At 41.8% G+C, this 20,570-nt stretch overlaps 1 protein-coding gene across 1 annotated transcript in view; it reads right to left on the reverse strand.

Annotated features, from left to right (window-relative positions):
- The window catches only part of efcc1 (EF-hand and coiled-coil domain containing 1), a 44,606-nt gene that overhangs the window by 4,283 nt on the left and 19,753 nt on the right, over nt 1–20,570 (reverse strand). The window contains exons 3-8 of the mRNA XM_051921442.1: nt 11,192–11,340; nt 10,647–10,782; nt 6,267–6,432; nt 5,868–6,026; nt 5,261–5,330; nt 4,201–5,154 (exon numbers count right to left, since the gene is read on the reverse strand). Of these exons, the coding sequence (XP_051777402.1) occupies nt 5,021–5,154; nt 5,261–5,330; nt 5,868–6,026; nt 6,267–6,432; nt 10,647–10,782; nt 11,192–11,340 (814 nt within the window). The 3' untranslated portion in view covers nt 4,201–5,020. The remainder of the gene's footprint in view (nt 1–4,200; nt 5,155–5,260; nt 5,331–5,867; nt 6,027–6,266; nt 6,433–10,646; nt 10,783–11,191; nt 11,341–20,570) is intronic.

Below are 20,570 nucleotides of genomic sequence, written 5' to 3' on the forward strand. Positions count from 1 at the left end.
ACCTCTGCTCTTCCCCCTCATCAATGCCTGTTTTAATTCCACCTCTCATCTGCTTACAGTTCCTTCTTAAAATATCCTGCACCATCACTTTTCTTTAAAGTGCACCAAATCTGCCTCATGAGGCACTCTGACAAGCATCTTCTTGTAAATCTAATTATATAACATTTTATCTTTTCATTCCTATCTTCTCTGTCCATTATTTCCTCTTTTCTCAAACTCTGATTTCTTTCACCGTTTTCTTTGGCTGTAGTGACTTACTGAAGTTTGCCTCTCATCAAAAATGGTGTAAATATCCTGTTTCCAGCTATGATTATTTTTAATATTCCCCATGACACGGCTACTTTTTCCTTCAGTCCTTATCATGTCCTCCATTTCTAACACCTCTTTCATTCTTTTTTCATTATAACCCAGAAACTTTAGGTAGTTCTTCACCTCCTTGATATAAGTTATTGTATTATTGTGGTTAACAATTCTTGTTGTGTGCTGCCTACTTCCCACACATCATTAGATCCTAGCAATCCAACTTCCAGTGGCGCTGTATTGAGGTGACATTTAGTTAAAGCACTTGTGAGCCATCTCCACCAACATGATTCTCTTAGCAACTACATGCATAGTGTTGCTTTTATGCTAATTGTGCCTAAAGTGACCGGATTGCTTTCTCAGAAACGTTTTGCCGTTGATTCAGTGCTGTATAGCAACCAGATACAAAATGATTCCTTAATAGTAAATCACCAGTCATTACTGACTAATGCATCAGACAATCGGACAGTTTTTTTTTTTTTTTTTTTTGAAGAAAATGCCTGTCTAGTGTCTGTACAAGATACAGTATTCCTGATACAAATTTACACTCACCTCTGTCTTTTCTTTGTGTTTTCACACACGTACATAGTGACGCATGCCTGCATGTCTGTACTGTGGCTTTCTCTCTGCTGTTAAATTTTTTAAAAGTCGCTGCTCGGTCTGAATCCAGTCATGTGACAGAGACAGAACGCATCTGTCTCCCTGAGATAAGCGTTTGTACAAGGGAGTGGCACCAGCAGCTTATGCTACAGGAAATGCAATAACACACGCCTAAGTGCTAAGAAGCATTTTCTACCCAAATGCCTCCTTTTGGAGCATCCCAAAGAAGACACCCACACATTCAAGTTTGAATAAATGCTTATGGTTTATTTTAAGAAGATGCCAGCCTGACACGAGAACCCATGGGAAGATCAGCTTCGGATATGTAAGGGTTTGTAGCCACCTGACAGGCCAAGCCTTTAGAAACAGAAGCTGCCCATGCCACCAGGATGATGATCAGCAGCATCAGACTCATCATGATGACAGTATTAGCGAAGAATCCTTGACAGTCAACATGCTGCCTGCCTCCACAACTGGCAAATTCATTGCCAGTAAGCTGAATGATGGGCATTCTCTGACAGTGAAGTGGGCTCTGGCAGGTGGCACCAGTCACTACCACATTAGGATTGTCCTCCATCCAATGTTTGAGGTATGCAATATTGCAGTCACAACTCCAGGGATTCTGAGACAGGTTCAGGGTCTGAATGTGGTTAAGTTTGTCCAGTCGTCCAGAATGGATGTTGGTCAGCATGTTGTTTTGAAATGACAGGCTCACTGTGTTTTCTGGCAATGGCATGTAGACATTCTTCAAAAAGCGAGAGCTGCAGTCCACATGCAGACCACCATGTCTATACTGAGTGCATATACAAGGAGACGGGCACATGCTGAAACCTGAAGTATGCAAGAAGAGCAGGATGCTACAAACAACAGTGGCCTTCATGATCATCCTGAGAAGTGACACATAAAAACAAAATGAATTAACATTCATGAACCTGTTCCACTAGTAACTATATAAGACTCAGTTTAGGTTCCATCCACTAGAGTAGTGGTTCTCAAAGTGTTTGCCAAATCCAAAGATTCTTATTGCAAATTCATGGTACAGTTACTAAATATACAGTTAGGTCCATAAATATTTGGACAGAGACAGCTTTTTTCTAATTTTGGTTCTGTACATTACCATAATGAATTTTAAATGAAACAACTCAGATGCAGTTGAAGTGCAGACTTTCAGCTTTAATTCAGTGGGGTGAACAAAACGATTACATAAAAATGTGAGGCAACTAAAGCATTTTTTGAACACAATCCCTTCATTTCAGGGGCTCAAAAGTAATTGGACAATTGACTCAAAGGCTACTTTATGGGCAGGTGTGGGCAAGTCCGTCATTATGTCATTATCAATTAAACAGATAAAATGCCTGGAGTTGATTTGAGGTGTGGTGCTTGCATGTGGAAGATTTTGCTGTGAACAGACAACATGTGGTCAAAGGAGCTCTCCATGCAGGTGAAAGAAGCCATCCTTAATCTGCAAAAACAGAAAAAACCCATCCGAGGAATAACTACAATATTACGAGTGGCAAAATCTACAGTTTGGTACATCCTGAGAAAGAAAGCAAGCACTGGTGAACTCAGCAACGCAAAAAGACCTGGACGTCCACGGAAGACAACAGTGGTGGATGATCGCAGAATCATTTCCATGGTGAAGAGAAACCCCTTCACAACAGCCAACCAAGTGAACAACACTCTCCAGGAGGTAGGCGTATCGATATCCAAGTCTACCATAAAGAGAAGACTGCATGAAAGTAAATACAGAGGGTGCACTGCAAGGTGCAAGCCACTCATAAGCCTCAAGAATAGAAAGGCTAGATTGGACTTTGCTAAAGAACATCTAAAAAAGCCAGCACAGTTCTGGAAACACATTTTTTGGACAGATGAAACCAAGATCAACCTCTACCAGAATGATGGCAAGAAAAAAGTATGGAGAAGGTGTGGAACAGCTCATTATCCAAAGCATACCACATCATCTGTAAAATGGCAGTGTGAAGGCTTGGGCGTGCATGGCTGCCAGTGGCATTGGGACACTAGTGTTTATTGATGATGTGACACAGGACAGAAGCAGCTGAATGAATTCTGAGGTGTTCAGAGACATACTGTCTGCTCAAATCCAGCTAAATGCAGTCAAACTAATTGGGCGGCATTTCATGATACAGATGGACAATGACCCAAAACATACAGCCAAAGCAACCCAGGAGTTTATTAAAGCAAAGAAGTGGAAAATTCTTGAATGGCCAAGTCAGTCACCTGATCTTAACCCAATTGAGCATGCATTTCACTTGTTGAAGACTAAACTTCAGACAGAAAGGCCCACAAACAAACAGCAACTGAAAGCTGCTGCAGTAAAGGCCTGGCAGAGCATTAAAAAGGAGGAAACCCAGCATCTGGTGATGTCCATGAGTTCAAGACTTCAGGCTGTCATTGCCAGCAAAGGGTTTTCAACCAAGTATTAGAAATGAACATTTTATTTCCAGTTATTTAATTTGTCCAATTACTTTTGAGCCCCTGAAATGAAGGGATTGTGTTCAAAAAATGCTTTAGTTGCCTCACATTTTTATGTAATCGTTTTGTTCACCCCACTGAATTAAAGCTGAAAGTGTGAACTTCAACTGCATCTGAGTTGTTTCATTTAAAATTCATTGTGGTAATGTACAGAACCAAAATTAGAAAAAAGTTGTCTCTGTCCAAATATTTATGGACCTAACTGTATATATATTTTTTTATTACAGGTATGTTTGGGGGGGAAAGGCAAAATAGTAATAGAAAACCATTTTCAGCACTAAAAATAGTGTAGTGGCAGGCATACAACTCTAATGCAGAAGATACGTAATTCAGCATGCGTTTAAGGGATGGCCCTTGCTACACCTGGGAAATAGATAGACACCGTGTTGAGGAAAAGCTGTGCTTGAATGCTTTACACTGGCATTCTGACTATCACTACACCAAACAAGTGAGCAGGAGTGGAGTAGAACCAGAGGTTTTTATCCTTCGCAAGAAAATCAGATGGGGCACTTCAGGATAACAGTTTTAAAGATGTTCCCCGTGGCCCTAACAGCAGAGGAGTAGTGTATAGTAAGAGTGACGAGGGTGGACAGAAGCCTTATTGTAAATGAATACATACAAAACAATGTATTTAACCAATTAACATATCTTAGCAGTTTTAAATGTCTCTTTGTTCAGGCAGAATTACTGCCACCATAGAGACCACCCAGCATGCTCCTTTCTGACCCGGGCACAGACCTGGTGTCCTTTCTCTGACTAGAACAAAACTGTTCTATAAACCCAACCCCAAGTCTGAAATTCTCCTACCTGTTTCAGCTTCTGTGCTGCTTCTCCTCCAGAAGTTCTGTGAAGCTCATAGAGCTGTGCTGTTCATCAATATGTTGGTTCCCAGAACAGGAAGGAAGTGGCTTTTTAGCCATAGGCTTTTACTGGCTGAGCTGGGTAGTTAAAACAAAAAAAGGAAAACAGACCATTTTGTTTATCTTTATCTTTAGTGGCAAATGTATCCGGTGAGGAAGAGTCATTCTGCTCCTTCATCTTTTAGTGTCTCATTCTGTAAGCAACAAGGACAGGCTATGAGAGTGGAATACACAGTCAATAAAGGACAAACTGGGTCACTCCCCTCTGGACTGTCACTCGGTGGCCATAAGGGTCATTTCCACAATAGCACATAAACTCCAGTGCACAAACAAAGCATGTGCTTTCAGCACAGAACTCCCAGTACATAGATACTGTATAATACACACTATCATATTCATAGAGTCCAATCCCAGAATGTCGTTGTAGGGTCTTATCTTAGCATGAGGTCCACTGTGTAGAGATGACTCACATATTCCCAATAAAAAGTCCAAAGGTGTAGTGCCAGTGTGTAGCTGCAATGTCCCCAGGGGATGGTACCTGTACCAATCTATCTCCAGATGGCTTACCTGGAACACTCGCAGTAATTCATGCCTCCGTGGTTTGAGATTTAAGCCTCCTAACATTTTGTGGTCAATAAGGAAAGGTGTGGAGAGAGAAGAATAGCACAACATATCAGATGAGAAAACTGCTAATGCTCATGGTTTCTCTGAGCAGTGGTGCAGTTTAAGCAGTCATGGCTATAATGAAGGAATGTTAGTAAAGATCATCAGCAGGAGATGAGGAGAGGACTAGACAAAGATTGGCAGCTGGATGACCTTTCCAGAGTGGACTCAGAAAACAGCTCACAAGCAGCTAATTCCTTCTGAAGAGTGTTGAGAACCTCGAGGACATGAGTTTTCCCTGTAGATGAACACAAATCATAAACCATCATTTAGTTCTCCTTATGTTTATTTTGGATTTTTTTTTTCTCCAACTAGATCTTTCTTGCTAACCAACAGGTTCTTACCATATTGAAGATCATTGCAGGATCCTAGTGTACTCAGTAAAATCTTGCCTAGCAACCGCCTTGAGATGTTCTTTGAAAACAGAAAGTTAAGTATTACTCCAGTGCTGTACAAACTGTGTAAGAATCACATCATTTAAACTGACTGAACCTTTGAGGTGCTGAGGTAGACATGCTAATCCAATAACTCATGAATCACTTCCTACCCGACTGGTGAACTGACAGAGAATCTAAGCCTGGATCTTGGACTGCGGTTTTACCCTACACATTAGTGTGATAGGCAAGGTGGACAAACCCTGCTGTTAAGCTTACTCTAGACCTAGATGTGTTAGATTGACTGGGTTAAAAATGGGTAGGCCATTTGGGAGATGCTTTTTTCATCAACCAGGCCTCTACGTCTCCCTTCTAGGCTAACAAAGATCATCACTGCTTTACTGTCACTTGTCCCGACTGATCCAGACTGTATTTTAGACTTGACTGGTGACGAACTTAATAGGTCTCTTATCTTCTCTGTTATTCCAAGCTCATGTTTTTAAGTAACCAGATCTTGAACCATTAACCACACAAGTGAGTTTATTTTCCACTCAAGCAGGAAGGGTACTGGACTGACCAGGTCTCTGAGCTGCAGGAGCAGCTGAAGAACATCCAAGAGCTTTTCCTCCACCAGTGACAGACGTACTCTCTCTGTTTCCAGCATCTGTAACTCTGTCTGAAGCACCTCTGACTCATTTATCTTCTGCTGTTGCTCCTGGATCAATGTGCTTTTCATCTGAGCAGAAAGACACAGAGGTCATTTTTATGCGCAGATCTCCCTACAAGCAAATAGGGTCACATTATTTTTTATAAAACTTCCAAAGACTAGACTCAAGGAGTTTGGGCCAGGCATTTGAGGAAGAAAATATGTGTCAATCACAACCTTGACAGGTTTTCTCTTCAGGGGTCTTTAACTCAAGACTCTCTATGCTCTTCAGTGTCACACTTCCCCGCTCAACAGCAAACGCACACCCACCTGGTTCATGGCTTCCTCCATTTTCTTCATTTCGTTATCTTGTTGCTCTAGCTGTTTTGTCAGCATGGTCGTTTGGTCCAATAGTTCCACCACAAGGTTTAAGTGTCCATCGCTTTCTGTGCCCTTGAAATATGACAGCATCTTTTTCACTGTTTTATCCTCACATCTGCCAAAACAGAAGGCACCAGAAAATGTAAAAACCACCAACAAGGCTCTGTGGGGAGATCTCCTTCATAATGATAAAATCTTACTTCTTTCGCAAAAATGTTTGCTGATAAGGTGTATACTTAACTAAGAAAACACATTTTGGCCATTGGCTTACAGTTTTGGCAAATGGCACACTAGAAGAAACTTGAATGAAAAGCCTACATGTCATATTCCTGCTGAAGCTCTGCCCGGGGCTCTCTGGCTCTCCCTTTTTTTTTTTTGGATTGAGACTAAGGGGTTGAGCCTCCAATTGTCTATAATTACTGAGGTTAGCTACTCATGTTGATCACTTGAGGTTCAACGACACAGGATCAAACCTCTGCCTCACCTCCTGTCTGACTCATTGTTTGTTTTTACCTACCTTGCCTGTGGCCCCACTCTTAGCCATATTGTCTTAAGAGTTCCATCCATACATCCATCCTCTTCCGCTTATCCGAGGTCGGGTCGCGGGGGCAGCAGCTTGAGCAGAGATGCCCAGACTTCCCTCTCCCCGGCCACTTCTTCTAGCTCTTCTGGGGGAATCCCAAGGTGTTCCCAGGCCAGCCGGGAGACATAGTCCCTCCAGCGTGTCCTGGGTCTTCCCCGGGGCCTCCTCCCGGTTGGACGTGCCCGGAACACCTCACCAGGGAGGCGTCCAGGAGGCATCCTGATCAGATGCCCGAGCCACCTCATATGACTCCTCTCAATGCGGAGGAGCAGCGGCTCTACTCTGAGCCCCTCCCGGATGACTGAGCTTCTCACCCTATCTTTAAGGGAAAGCCCAGACACCCTGCGAAGGAAACTTAATTCAGCGATCTTTTTCTTTCGGTCACTACCCATAGCTCATGACCATAGGTGAGGGTAGGAACATAGACACTGCACCGATCCGCCTGTCGATCTCACGCTCCATTCTTCCCTCACTCGTGAACAAGACCCCGAGATACTTGAACTCCTCCACTTGGGGCAGGATCTCGCTACCAACCCTGAGAGGGCACTCCACCCTTTTCCGGTTGAGGACCATGGTCTCGGATTTGGAGGTGCTGATTCTCATCCCAGCCGCTTCACACTCGGCTGCGAACCGATCCAGAGAGAGCTGAAGATCACGGCCTGTCTTAAGAGTTTCTTTTGTTTAAAATTTTGGTTTCAGCTATTTTGTGAATTGTTTTGCTTGTTTTTTTTTTTTTTTGTTTGTTTTGCATTAGCTTTTTGAGATTTTTTTATTTAAGTTCATCCAGGCTTAGCCCTGTTCTGTTCTTTATTACCTTTACTTATCTCATTTGGGTTGTTACTTATTTTGTGATTCTCCTTTGGATTGTTTCCTTTTATTACACCTCCTAAATGTTAAACTATGTTCTTTTTATTAGTTAATTAATATGTTTTTTTAGGAGATAACCTCTTGTGGGTAATTTGCTTAACTCTGTAGTTTTGTTTTAATGTCTGGCCCACATAAGTCTAATTCCAATCTGTAAAACATACCTAATTGCCCAGGAGGTGTGTTTAGTACAACAGAAACAAATTTAAAAATAATTCATTTTTATCATAGTTTAGTGTTCTTTTGCCCATTGACAGTTATTGCCATGTCAGGAATTTTCATTTAAACAGTAGGCCATGTAAAGGATGCTATAGAGCCAATAAGAAACACTGAGGTGTAGAATAACACAAATATTCCAGAAGTAAAGCACTTGTTTGTATTTGTTCAACACAATGTTGCATTTCAGCTAAAATGGTTTGATGTTCAATACCTAAAATGTGAACATAAAAAATGGAGCATCTTTACATTTTTTCATTTCTCAAGGAGGAGAATTTAAAGCAATGGTGTGGAGCTTATGAGGTATCAGAGTCTTAGCAATGTGCCACTGCAGTAAACAAGATTAATAAATGAACTTACTGTAATAAACCATGTCCACTGGCTTTGAAAGGTTCAAAGAATTTTATTGTTACAAAATGAAAATTGTCTCCAGAACTCCATGATTGATGATGACCAAAAAATGTCCCCATCAGTAATGCAAATGGTGGGTGGCCTTGTATTGAATAAGTTTTCGGGTGGCAGTAGCACTCAGTCTCACCCACTGCAATAAAGGCATTTGTCCTCAGCGTGCCTCAGCAGTTATTCAGAGCAATAGGCTCTACATGATCCTCTCAATGTGTTTTTCGTCTGTTGTCTTCAGTCTGAACTTTATCAACATGTTGTGGTTTAACAATAGAAGCTGAAAGGTTTTGTTTTCACATTTATACAAAGGATACAGCCCAATGATATACTGTACTATATAATAAGCTTGTTTGTCTAAACCAGGGGTGCCCAATGCTCGACCGGTAGATCGGAATGGTAGTGCAGGTAGATCGCGTTGCATTCAAAAAAACTTTTTTTAAACTTTAGTCTACCATATATCCTCCCTATGGCATTTGCCCCTTGATTGACATACAGGGCGGCCAGTCTGAGATCTCTTTTCTTCTAACACACTGGTCATCCCGCACGCACAATCAAATGCGCAAGCTACTGCAAAACTCTGGCATTGATCTAGTTAGCCTTCCAATTTATATCGACTAAAGAAGGGATTTAAAAAAATTGTTTTGGGGAGGGTATGGGCTGGATGTGAAATTGGAAGAGGATTTTTTTTTCTCACAATGTCACAATCGAAGTGCGTTTGTCTGATCTGTCAATCTATTATTCCTATTCCAAAGAAGGAAAATGTGGAAAGGCACTTTCAAAGAGTTCATAAAAACTACGAAACTGACTTCCTTCCGAAAAGCGATCTGAGAAAGAGAAAGGAGAGGGAGCTAAAATCGCAGTTAATCGGACAGCCGTCATTTTTCACTCGGCTGAATTCAAAAGCAAAGGCAGACACACCGAAGCATCGTTCCAGGTGAGTCACTCGATCATTAAGCATAAGAAGTCCTTCCAAGATGGAGAGATGATAAAAGAGGCCTTTGTTGAGGCAGATGGGTAGGGAAAATTCCTGCTGAGATTTCGAGACCCCTGGCCGGAGAAAAAGGAGTTTCTCCTTGTCATTAAACATGCAGAATACAAGCAACTTAATAACGATCAATGGCCGCTAGACTTGGCATTTTTTTTCTGATCTGACCAACATGTTGAATGAGCTTAATTTACAGCTGCAAGGAAAAGAGAACTCCATGGTCAATATGATTAGCTCAGTTAATGCTTTCAAACGAAAAATGCAAAATCTGTCCTCAAAGCTGCAGAGCCTTGATTTGGAGAACATCCAAAATCTCGTTTCAGAGCTGGAGACTCAATGAAAGGCATGTGCGCAACTTGACAGCATATGCTACACAGAGCAGATTGAAAATTGTCTGTCAGACTTTGACAGACGGTTTCAAGACTTTGCTTTACTTGAGCCAATCGCTACATTTAAGTGCTATCCATTTAGTGAAGATGTTGAGGGTGATTCACTCGCATCAAAAATTGCAACATTGTTTCACCTAAAACTCCTCTACAGTGGAGGACGAGATTTTGACACTACAGGGTGACATTCAGCTGAAGTATGGGGCTGATGGACAGTTTTGGAACTTACAGAGGAAAAGTACCCAAACATGAGGAAATGTGCTCCTTACCTCCTTGACTGCATTATTTGGCTCTACTTATTTATGCAGGTCAGCCTTTTCCCACATGAAGATTATTAAATCCAAATACTGTAGTGACCATAAATGTATTGAATTGTTATTGTGCCATAAAGGTTATTCAGTTATGCAAGGTACAACAACATATATTTTATGAATAAAGTATACTCAGTATATATATATCTCATTTCTAACGTAGATAGATCATTTCGACCTGGTCATTTTAAAAGTAGCTCGCAAGCTGAAAAAGTGTAGGCACCCCTGGTCTAAAGTTTCACTTGAGTTATTAGAATCACAGTTCTAGACCATTCTTTTACCAGTATCCGTGCATCTGGGGGTCTCACGTATGAAGAGAATTAATGAAATGAAGATTAGAGGTGAGCTTCTTTAAAAATGGCAAGTCTGGCAAAAATTGTATGCAGTATGTGTAGTATCTGCAGATGTGTATCAATAAGCAGGAATATTATCGGCTACACGGTGTACGCATATCATTTGTTTGAAAGGTTTGTTTCACATTTCTTCTGGTGTCCCACTGGCCATTAGTCTAAGGCACTGGGGGTATTATTTTTCTTTTTTTTACCTTACAAAGTTGTTTACGTTCCCAAAGAGAAACCTCACCTGTCTCGGCAGCAAGACAGCTTGCTGAGGATTTTTCTGACATTGTCCACCTGGGACTGTTGCTCCACAATCCACTTATCCTCCTCCTCATCAGACGCGGCCTGTCCTTCCACTGACCGGAACAGCTGCTCACCTGCTGCATAGATGGCACTCATTAGTGACTGTTGTAATTGACCACACTGCGTCTCACTGGTCCCTACCTACACCTACTGTACACCTGATTTAACTTCTGTGTTTGTGCAGACAAGACACACTCTGAAGGGGTCAGTGGATATGTTACAGCAGCCTCTGTTGCTTACTCAGAATTCTTTTGACATGTGCCTTCCGCTCTCTGTCTCCAGGATCTCTTTCCCTTTCCTGTCAAAATCTGTGATCAAAGCCTTTGACATAAAGTCATTAGCAAAGAAGTTATGAAGTGGATGTGCGTGAAGTTTATGAAACAATTCCTTTGGCCACTAACTTTAAAATCACAGCAGATGTAACTACCCTTGCTTACACAAAACATATCAGCTAAGAACACAGAGTAAAGAAAAAATGCTTATTACCATCAGGAGATGTTTCAGCATGGCCTGTTGGGGACCTCCGGTCTTGCTGGATGGACAGACAGCATTCTCGTTTTGATGGATCCGTTGCACCAACATTCTCCTCGCCAGGCGGGCTCTTCATTGGAACCTGAGCCTGAATCACTGTTGACCTGAAGATATAAGTTTCAAATGAAACAGACTCCAAAGTACGGAAAGGGTGTTGACCACTGCATATCCTTGAGAGGACAGGCAGACTATTCTGAGAAGAGCCAACCAGACGGGTTAACACCAAAGTGATTAGAGGAGAAGCACACAAATCTTCTGGATCAAACAGGGCAGGACATTTTGCCTTTTATACTGATTCCATCTGTCTGTTATTGCATTCTAGATTATGTCAGAACTGATCATTAAAATATCATAAAACTATAGTAGAGAAATGAATAAACACCTTTTGTAGTGAGGAATACACTCAAGCAAGATGAGTATTTTGTTATTTAAACGCTTGCAGTGTTGAAATGTTCAACTTTTGCTGCTCTGACAAATCCTGCAAAATCACTTAAATGTAGCGGATTACAGTATTACCTGGTCGACAGGGTGAGAAAAGACTCCAAGATCCAGACTGGGATGGATCACTGAGGGCTGCTTATACTGAGGGATATATGTAGTGTCTCTCTCGCCCCCTCTCTTGATGTGTGTCAGGTGAATTGCTTCATGAATTTTGGGAGAAGTAGATTGTAAATATTGACCTCTGGTGGAATTTAAGAGTAGTATAAATTAAATCTACTATAAAAAAAAAACAAAAAAAAAATGCCAAGGCCTGATTCTGTGTCTAGTCCATCACTGAAATTTAATTGGTCAGTTTGGCTTTGGTGACACAATTGAAAGAAGATGTGCGAGTCTGAGACACACGAGGCATAAAAAAGGCATAGAAGCCATACTGAGAGTCACCTTCAGAGACAGCAAGTGTAACAGTGGACAAGAGATGTGCAAGGCACCTTGAAATGACAGAGTCTAAGAAGCAGGGTTTATGGGAATGCACTTGAGAGAGGGCATGCTGGTCAAAAGAGGTTCAGACACACAAGGATACAGAGGAAAGGCTCTGAAGGTACACATAGGGAAAGACATATCAAATATTCTGAAATGTATTCTATTACCTGTCTTAGTACTAGGGTGTTGTACTGTGTTAGCCATTATGAATGTAGAGAAAAGCCAAGCAAAATGACACCTTTTATTGGCTAACTAAAAAGATTACAATATGCAAGCTTTCGAGGCAACTCAGGCCCCTTCTTCAGGCAAGACCATGCACCAATCTCAAAAAACATGCAGAGACAAGGGGACAAACAACACTTACTGTGCACAGCGAAAGACGTCTAAATCTTGCCTGAAGAAGGGGCCTGAGTTGCCTCGGAAGCTTGCATATTGTAATCTTTTTAGTTAGCCAATAAAAGGTGTCATTTTGCTTGGCTTTTCTTTACCTGTCTTAGATAAGCAATGTTGCTAGTTATTTATAAAGTAAAACAGACTTCCCTTTCAGAACATGCATATCAGGCCTGTGGTGTAGCAGGTCCACACCTCAAGTTAACAGGCCCTCTTTTTAAATAAATAATCGCCCCACTTGCGGCTTAGCGAGGGGTTGTGGTGTGTGTGGCCAAGCGGTTCCTGGGGGGAGTTTGTGATGCAGGCGATCCTCGCTTAAATGCACAGGTGAGGAGTCGTCCACATCCGTAATTGTTCCTGGGAGCTGCTAATTGCCACATCTGATCCACGTCCCCGTGATAAATAGAAGCGCGAGGCGGCTAAGGGGAGATGAATGAGAGAAAGAAGAAAGGAAAGGAATGGAGGTTACAGAAGAGGGAGGCAGGAAGCAGGGAGAGGAAAGCCAGTGCAATGCAAGAGAGAGAGCGAGCGCGTGCAGGCTCGCAGGCAGCTGGACAGTGAGCCCTAGCGGGGTGTTTGGCTGACACCTAGGGCAGTTGGTAGTGGTTGCTCCCGCTGAGCATTGGGAGGAGCAGGAGTGACCGGAAGAAGGATGGCTTGCTGCGGAAGACAGCGGGAGTCGGGAGGCTTGGAAGGTGGATTCCCCAGCGTGAGCATCCTGGCCGTTGGAGGAAATCAAAGTCTCGGTCTGGGAAGAGCAAAACCAAAACCAGAGATCGGGAAACCTTCAGAGCAGCAGGCAGAGCAGGTCAGCTGCAGCTAGAGTGACTCCCCTGGTGCATAGCCTGGACGGGAGAAGCAGGGGAGCCACCAGTAGGAATGCACCGGGTTGATTTTTAAAAGGACAGCTTCCAGCCATTGTTTTAACCTCATTGTTTTTTCAAAGGGATTTTTTTTTTCTATGGAATTTTAACCTCCACCTTTCACTTGTTTTAATGGATTATTTATTTAATGAAGATGTTTGATGCACTGCACTTTATTTAATTCGGACACTTTGTTTTGTTTGCTGTTTTTAATAAAAGCACTTAGCACTTTTTGTACCATCCCCTTGCTTCATTGTTGTGTCTAGCTCATTGGTGACATTACCGACAGTGTTGGGTTCAAGAGCTCCCTGAAGCAAGATGGGAGCATGAAGCGAACCCGCATCGTCACAATGCCAAAAATAAAGTCCCAGCACACCTCTTTTGAGCTGCAGTCTGGTGGGCCCTGATTGAGTATGACCACAGATGCCAGTCTCACTAGAACAAAGCATGTGTTTAGAATTGAGCCTGCTCTCCTGGAGGACATAAAGACCTGCTAGGTCAGGGCAAACCATCTGAACAGGCTAAAGCACACTGCTCTGAGGGGACAGAGAGCTCCGTGTAGTTAGCCCAAACAAGCTGTATTTGGACTGCTACAATGCACAATGGTCAAACTATCTCATCTTGCACTGCACATGTGCTAAGTTAAATCAGATGCCCTTTTAGCATGTGAGTGTTGTTTCTAGAATCGCATCAACGAGCTGCTTGGCACCCTATCAGACTGTAGCCATCTTCTCAGAATGTCAGTGAGACTCCGACTGTTACTTATTTGAAGAGCCTCTAAGTTTCCTGGGAGACACCAAGCTGCCCTCATTGATTCAGAGGCCTTTGTGTCTTCAGATGAGCAGCTATGGAACAAATGCAACCACCGGCAGCATTATGTTAATGGTGCTTTCTGCCCTCATTGGACAAGGGCACACTGATCATAAAGACAGCTTTTAGTGGTGGCTGGGGCTAGGAGAGGAGGTAGCTGAGCAAGCACACATACTTCCAGTAGCAAAGGAGTCAGGAGAGACTCAAACAGCTGCCAAAATAAGGGGGTGCAAAACACACAAAAACACACCGACAATCTCTAACATCAACAGTGGGGAAAATCTGGCCTCATAGGCAGACATGCTGGAACTATATCAAGAACAAAAGCCAACATGCCAGTCTAAAACTGGCAAAGACTGGAGACTTCAAGCATTCACTGCTCACCCTTACATAAGTGCTGCACACAGACACAGTGTTGGCACATTCAGTATACTAGTGTGCCAAATATTGAGCTAGCATTCTCAAATAATCTGGCACCCTCCAGTGACTGGGCAACCCGCATGCATTAATGGAGTCTACATTAAAATGACACTCACTTTTCATGGCATGTTCACACATCTGGGTGACACAAATGTTGAAACGGTGAGTTTTCAGACTATATAGTGCTTTTCAACGACTGGAGACACAGAGCCAAAGGCCTTGCAGTGATGCCACGGGCAGGGAATGTTCTCCTTCTTGAGTGTTATTTTCCATCAGCTGCACAGGGCACCCACCTTCTGAATGACACGGTTTTGCTTGCACCCTGGCTTACAACAAAGACTTCTTGCTGCCAGATGGCTGCGCGTTTTTCTTGTCATTGTTTTGTATGGAAGCCTCAGCATCAGTTGGATTAGGAAAGGCCCACCCATGGGAAGAAAAAAGGAAACCCCCATCCCCCATCCACCTCCAGGTCAAAGAGACAGACTTGCTTTCATGGCACACTGACCTCAGTCTCTCAGTCTGTCGCAATTGTGGGATATAACTGGAGTCATTACTAAAGGCCTCATGGCCCTTTCTTTCACACCCACTATGTGTTACATTTACAAAAGAGCACAACTGGCAGAAAATTCATCATGGGACTCAACAACATCACCCACTTTGATAGATGCCATGAAAGGAACAGTAAGCATACTACCCTGAAGGAATGAAACCCAACATGGCATAATTCCACATGCAGACCTTTTGCTACAGTTGGTGCATTCATTTCTTCTTGCCAGTAAATGGCAATCACTAATATGTGAGGCACACAGCAGAAATGTTAAAAGGCAGATGACTAGGATTTTTGGTACAGTATCTCAATTTCCTACCTAGTCTGACCACCATACTGCCCCCTAGGCTAAATGACGTCTCCTCCTCCTCCTCCCACACACACCTTTTTGACAATGACTGCAAAATGTGAACACTGAGACTGGATCCAGATCCACAACTCCACACATTATGCCAATGAAACCCCAAATTTGTGACTTGAAAAGAGAGTAGTGAAGGCTGAGACTCACTCTTCTGCCTCGGAGAGTAAGAAAAAGCATGAAAGTGAAAGAGACGTCAGTTAGATTCAGCATTTGTCTCCACTAAGCCGCAGATCTGCTGGCAGACCTCCAGTTTCATCTCTTTTTGCTACCCCTCCCTTGGCTCTGAAACCCATGAAGCATAGAGTTTGATTGCCTACATTTTTCTAACCCATAACAGATGGTCGTAACGTTAGGATGACATGTTGTGAGGCAGCTGGATATTTCCAAATTAGGAAGGTGAGAGAAAGGAGTTCTTGGAGGCCCCACAGCCTTCTCTGCTTCTTATGAAAGGAATCTTCAGCATTCCTTATTTTTTCCTCCGTCCCCCTGTTTACGCAATTAATAAGCTGATATTTATTTACATTCGGTTGTAAGTTGCTGAATGTGGAAAGCTTTGTAATGTCATCTTTTAACCAGCTGCTTGAAAGCAATGACTTAGGTAATAAAACAAAAAGTCAAAGCACAGATCGTGGCCTGAAAAAGCAAAAGCAGCTGGCGCCGTAATTGTTGGCCTGTGGTGCATGCCATCTTTCCTTTAATGCATGTTTCCATGAAGGCATCAGAAGATGGAGTGACAGTCACTATATTCAGCAGTACACCACAGTGTGCCAACTGCAAACAAAACTATCGATAGCCAAGTCTGCACAAGTTCCCCAAAATGACACAATGGTTCCACCCTGCAACTATCTTCTATTTTATGGCACGACAGCACTTGTAAATGTAGCTACTGGCTGCTGCTGATACTGACAAGAGTCCTGGAAAGACTCCAGTTTTCAACAGACACTGGAATCAGCATATGTCGAGTAAAGCTTGCCTTGGAGCTGACAGGCAGAAATCACCGATGGCAGAAAGGAACAGCGCCAGTCCTGCTGCCATGGACCCCAAGCCAAACTCCTGCTGCTTAGTCTGCATCTGATGTAACATTTCTGAGGTAAAATCATTTCCATGTATCAGCCTTCACTTATTACTATTATTACTATTAATGCACAATAAAAACAAGACTCTGAAAGGATAAGGTGCAGAACATACAGTATACTCAATCAGCAAAAATCCAAATAATTGAAGGATTCTTCTTTTTAATGTAATCTGCTAGTGGCTAATGCTGCTGAATCAGGTTCCATGGTTCAAATACCAGCTGTGTGGCATTTCTGCCTTGTTCTTGCACTCTTGTGAGTTTTCTCCTGTGACACTAATTCATGACATGTTCCAAAAACATGTGGCTTACACCGACTGGTGGGACCCACTGTAAACCAGCCCTGTGTGACTAAGTGGCTGTGCCCTATGATGGACTGGCATCCAGTCCTGGATTGTTTCCTGCCTAGGATCTAAACTCAGACCCATTGTAATCTGGAATATGAGAATTTGGTAAAAGAAATAATAAATAAATGTGTTTCACTTTAAGACAAGATACATCCACTCGCTTCAAGTCAGATTTTCTGTAGCAAACACACTTCCACTCATTGAATCAGTACCCTAAATTAGTGCTGGGCGGTATACCGGTTCATACCGAAAACCGTTTTTTATTTTTTTTATGATATGGATTTTTCTTATACCGCAACACCGGTTTAAATTGCCTAAACGACGTTCGGAACATGGCGCAGCGGGAAACTGTTCAAGTGGGGACCTTTTTCACTGCTACACCCCTAAACACAGATTTGTTGCACTAGGGCTCTTTTTCACTGCTACACCACCAAATAGTGGGCGGTAGTATAGGAATGCTGCGTGTTGAAAATGGACAGAAAGCCTGGAGATACTTTAGTTTTAAAAGGTCAGATGTGTAAATTCTGTTTCTATACTACTGGATAATACTGCAAGCCAAGTTGTACTTGTTTCATTTGTTTTCAATACAGTGTAATGTACCTGTGTAATAGTGTGACGACATGTTTTCAAACCCCGTCATAAGTTATATAGCACATTAAATGCTTTGTGTTAAGTGATTCTTAAACTGACTTCTTCTTGCACTAACAGGAGGCGCCGGCAGCGATCGCCGCACAGAATACATTCACTTCATGATCTTCCTTCTCTCTGAACATTTAGAATGCTAAAATAAGTACTTAATATAATTTTCATGGTGAAATGCATTAAAGCATGCATTAATCATATGGGGGCACAGCGGCGTGCCTGCCTTGCATTTGCATGTTTTTCTGGTGGGTTTACTCGGCGCTTCAGTTTCCTTTCAAAGTCATGTAGGATGTGGGGTTTTGTTGTGCTATATTGACCCTGCTAGTGTATGTTTTGCTTGTATTTATCCTTCGATGTGCTGGCGACTCGTTCAGAGATGGGCGCAACTCTGAATGGATGGCATAATTAAACATGTATAACGAAGATATTTTTAAAGTTCTGAACACTCCGTGGGCTAAGTTTATAACTAGTTTTAATTTCACAAAGACGTTTATCGTGTGGTGATTGGTTATGTGGAGAAAGAAAAAGGACGGATAGGAGCTGAGGGTTTTAGTACGTCAGATAGAGACAGCACGCGTGCAATAAAGAAAGCCCGCTCAGAAGAACATGCATTGAATTCTGTGTTCGTGTCTCCGACCACCAGATCACAAACCCAACATTTACACAATATTTAAGTTAAACCTGTGTGATACCCATTCATACATCCAGTTTTTTGGAGCCTCGTCACACCTGCCATAAAGGTCTCTACACTGAACGTACACCTGGAGACCCCTAACTGCCAGGGAGCAGCACTACCGCCTCACTACCGTGCTTGTTTAATACCTGCTTTAATGCATTTCATCATGAAAATGATATCAAGTATTTATCTTAGCATTCTAAATTTTTAGAGAGCAGGAATACCATGAAATGAATGGATTCTGTGCGGTGATTGCTGCCTCCTCTTAGTGTATAGGAAGTCAGTTTAAGAAGCATAGTGATTAACAACCGGGTCGGGGAACACAACACAAAGCATTTAATGTGCTGCATTAACTTATGACGGGATTTGAGAAAATCAAGTAAATTAAACATTGAATTTAGGATGAAGTTTAGTTTATGACATTCTACTTTAATTATGAAGTAAACTATGAGAATAAAGTGGAAATGTCGACTTTAATCTTGACATAAGCGTCAAAATTAAAGTGGAAATGTCAAGAATAAAGTCAGCATGTCGACTTTATTCTTGACATATACCGGTAGTTTGTTTTTTTTCTTCCCTCTTTACTGTATTTTTTTTTTCTTCACCGTGGCCCTAATGCACTTCCGTAGGGCTATACCACAAATAGCATTATACAGTAAATGCAAGTTGCAGTTATTTTATATATGTATATAGCTTAGCTTGAAGCAAGGCCCATATTAATGCAGTTTGCCTAAATGATGGTACAGCTGGTAAGGATGTCATCACCAAGTTGCACTTGTTTTATTTTATTTTAATTTGGTGAATACTGTGTAATACACCTGGGCTTGAAGTTTTGAAGTAATAGTGCAGCTATCAGTAATAATACTATTATTTACTTTATTGTTATTATTTATTAGTTTAAATATTATGCAGTTTATTGATGGTAAAGTTGTTTAAAAAGTCACTTTAATGTGTCAGTGGACAGAGATTGTTAACATTAACAGAAAGTGTAGTTGGTTCACAAAAAATATTTACTATTTATTACTTTTCTAAGACATGTTCAGTGCAATACAAGTTTTGACAAGCACCTCTGGATATTTTACTAAGTCTAAATGCCCCTTTGGATGGTTGAAAATATGTTGTCAAAATCATAGTTTAAGTTTTTGCAAAGTTTGTTCAATAAAAAGGTTCTATATTTTGACTGCAACTGTCATGCAATGTGATTCCTTCTCTTTAGTGTCACCCCCTTGAAAACTATCACTTTATGGGGCCATGCAAATCTGTATTAATACTTGTGTGCACATTAAAATGTTTTTTGTACAATGTACAATTCTCATAACAGTGGAATAGGTTATTCTTAGCCAGTCTACTGCAGTAATTGCAGTGGAAAATGTGGTTAACATTCACTCATGCATGGGGAAAAAAATACCGTCCAATACCGTGAAACCGGGATAATTTAGAAAAATACCGTGATAATGAATTTTGGTCATACCGCCCACCCCTACCCTAAATTGATTGTGAAAGCAACTTGTCCTCACTTTTTTTATTTGGATTTATTTTTTCACATCCATAGAGTCTACCACTGCTTTTTCAAAAAACAACTCAAAAACTCACCCTCTAAAAAATCAGCTACTCCTGAATATTTTACACATTTCAATAATAAAAAAAACAAAAAATCAAACAAACAAAAAGACACACAAGCCTTTTGCAGGTCCATCTTCTAGACTTTGAGGAAAGGCCCATTAGTCCATTAGCAAATATCCGAACAAAGAGGTGAAACCCATTATTTGGCATCAGAGGAAGGCTATAAGACCCTGTTATTACTGTCACGTGTAGTATGTAGGATCTACGAAGGTGGGACTCATGATTAGGCATTAAAGTAACATTTATACAGCACACAATATTGAAACGCACTGACTGACAGTGGGGTGTTGTTTGGAGTTGAGACACCACTGTGCTGTAGGTGTCAAAAATGGTAGTAATAACATGGTAAGCACCAGGACGAGGAGGATCCACTGTAGTGATAACAAGCATAAGGGTTTAGGATCCATTCATTATTTCTCATCCTGGAAAAAAGGCATCCTTAGTAGGTATATAGAGATGAAGGTGTGACCAGCTATTAGGCATAGGAAGAAGCAGTGGTGGTGCTGGTGCTGGGAACCGTCATAATTAGTATTAGGAAACTAAATTGACAGGTGCAAATCGAGGTAAAGTAGGTGGCACCTCCTGGTTTAACCAACAAGTAGATGGAAGTGTAGGAACACCTGCCTTAATGGGTCCAAAGGCTGAAATATGTAACATTTTGA

This window comes from Erpetoichthys calabaricus, chromosome 18 (assembly GCF_900747795.2).
Source record: "Erpetoichthys calabaricus chromosome 18, fErpCal1.3, whole genome shotgun sequence".
In the NCBI taxonomy this organism is placed as follows: Eukaryota; Metazoa; Chordata; class Cladistia; order Polypteriformes; family Polypteridae; genus Erpetoichthys; species Erpetoichthys calabaricus.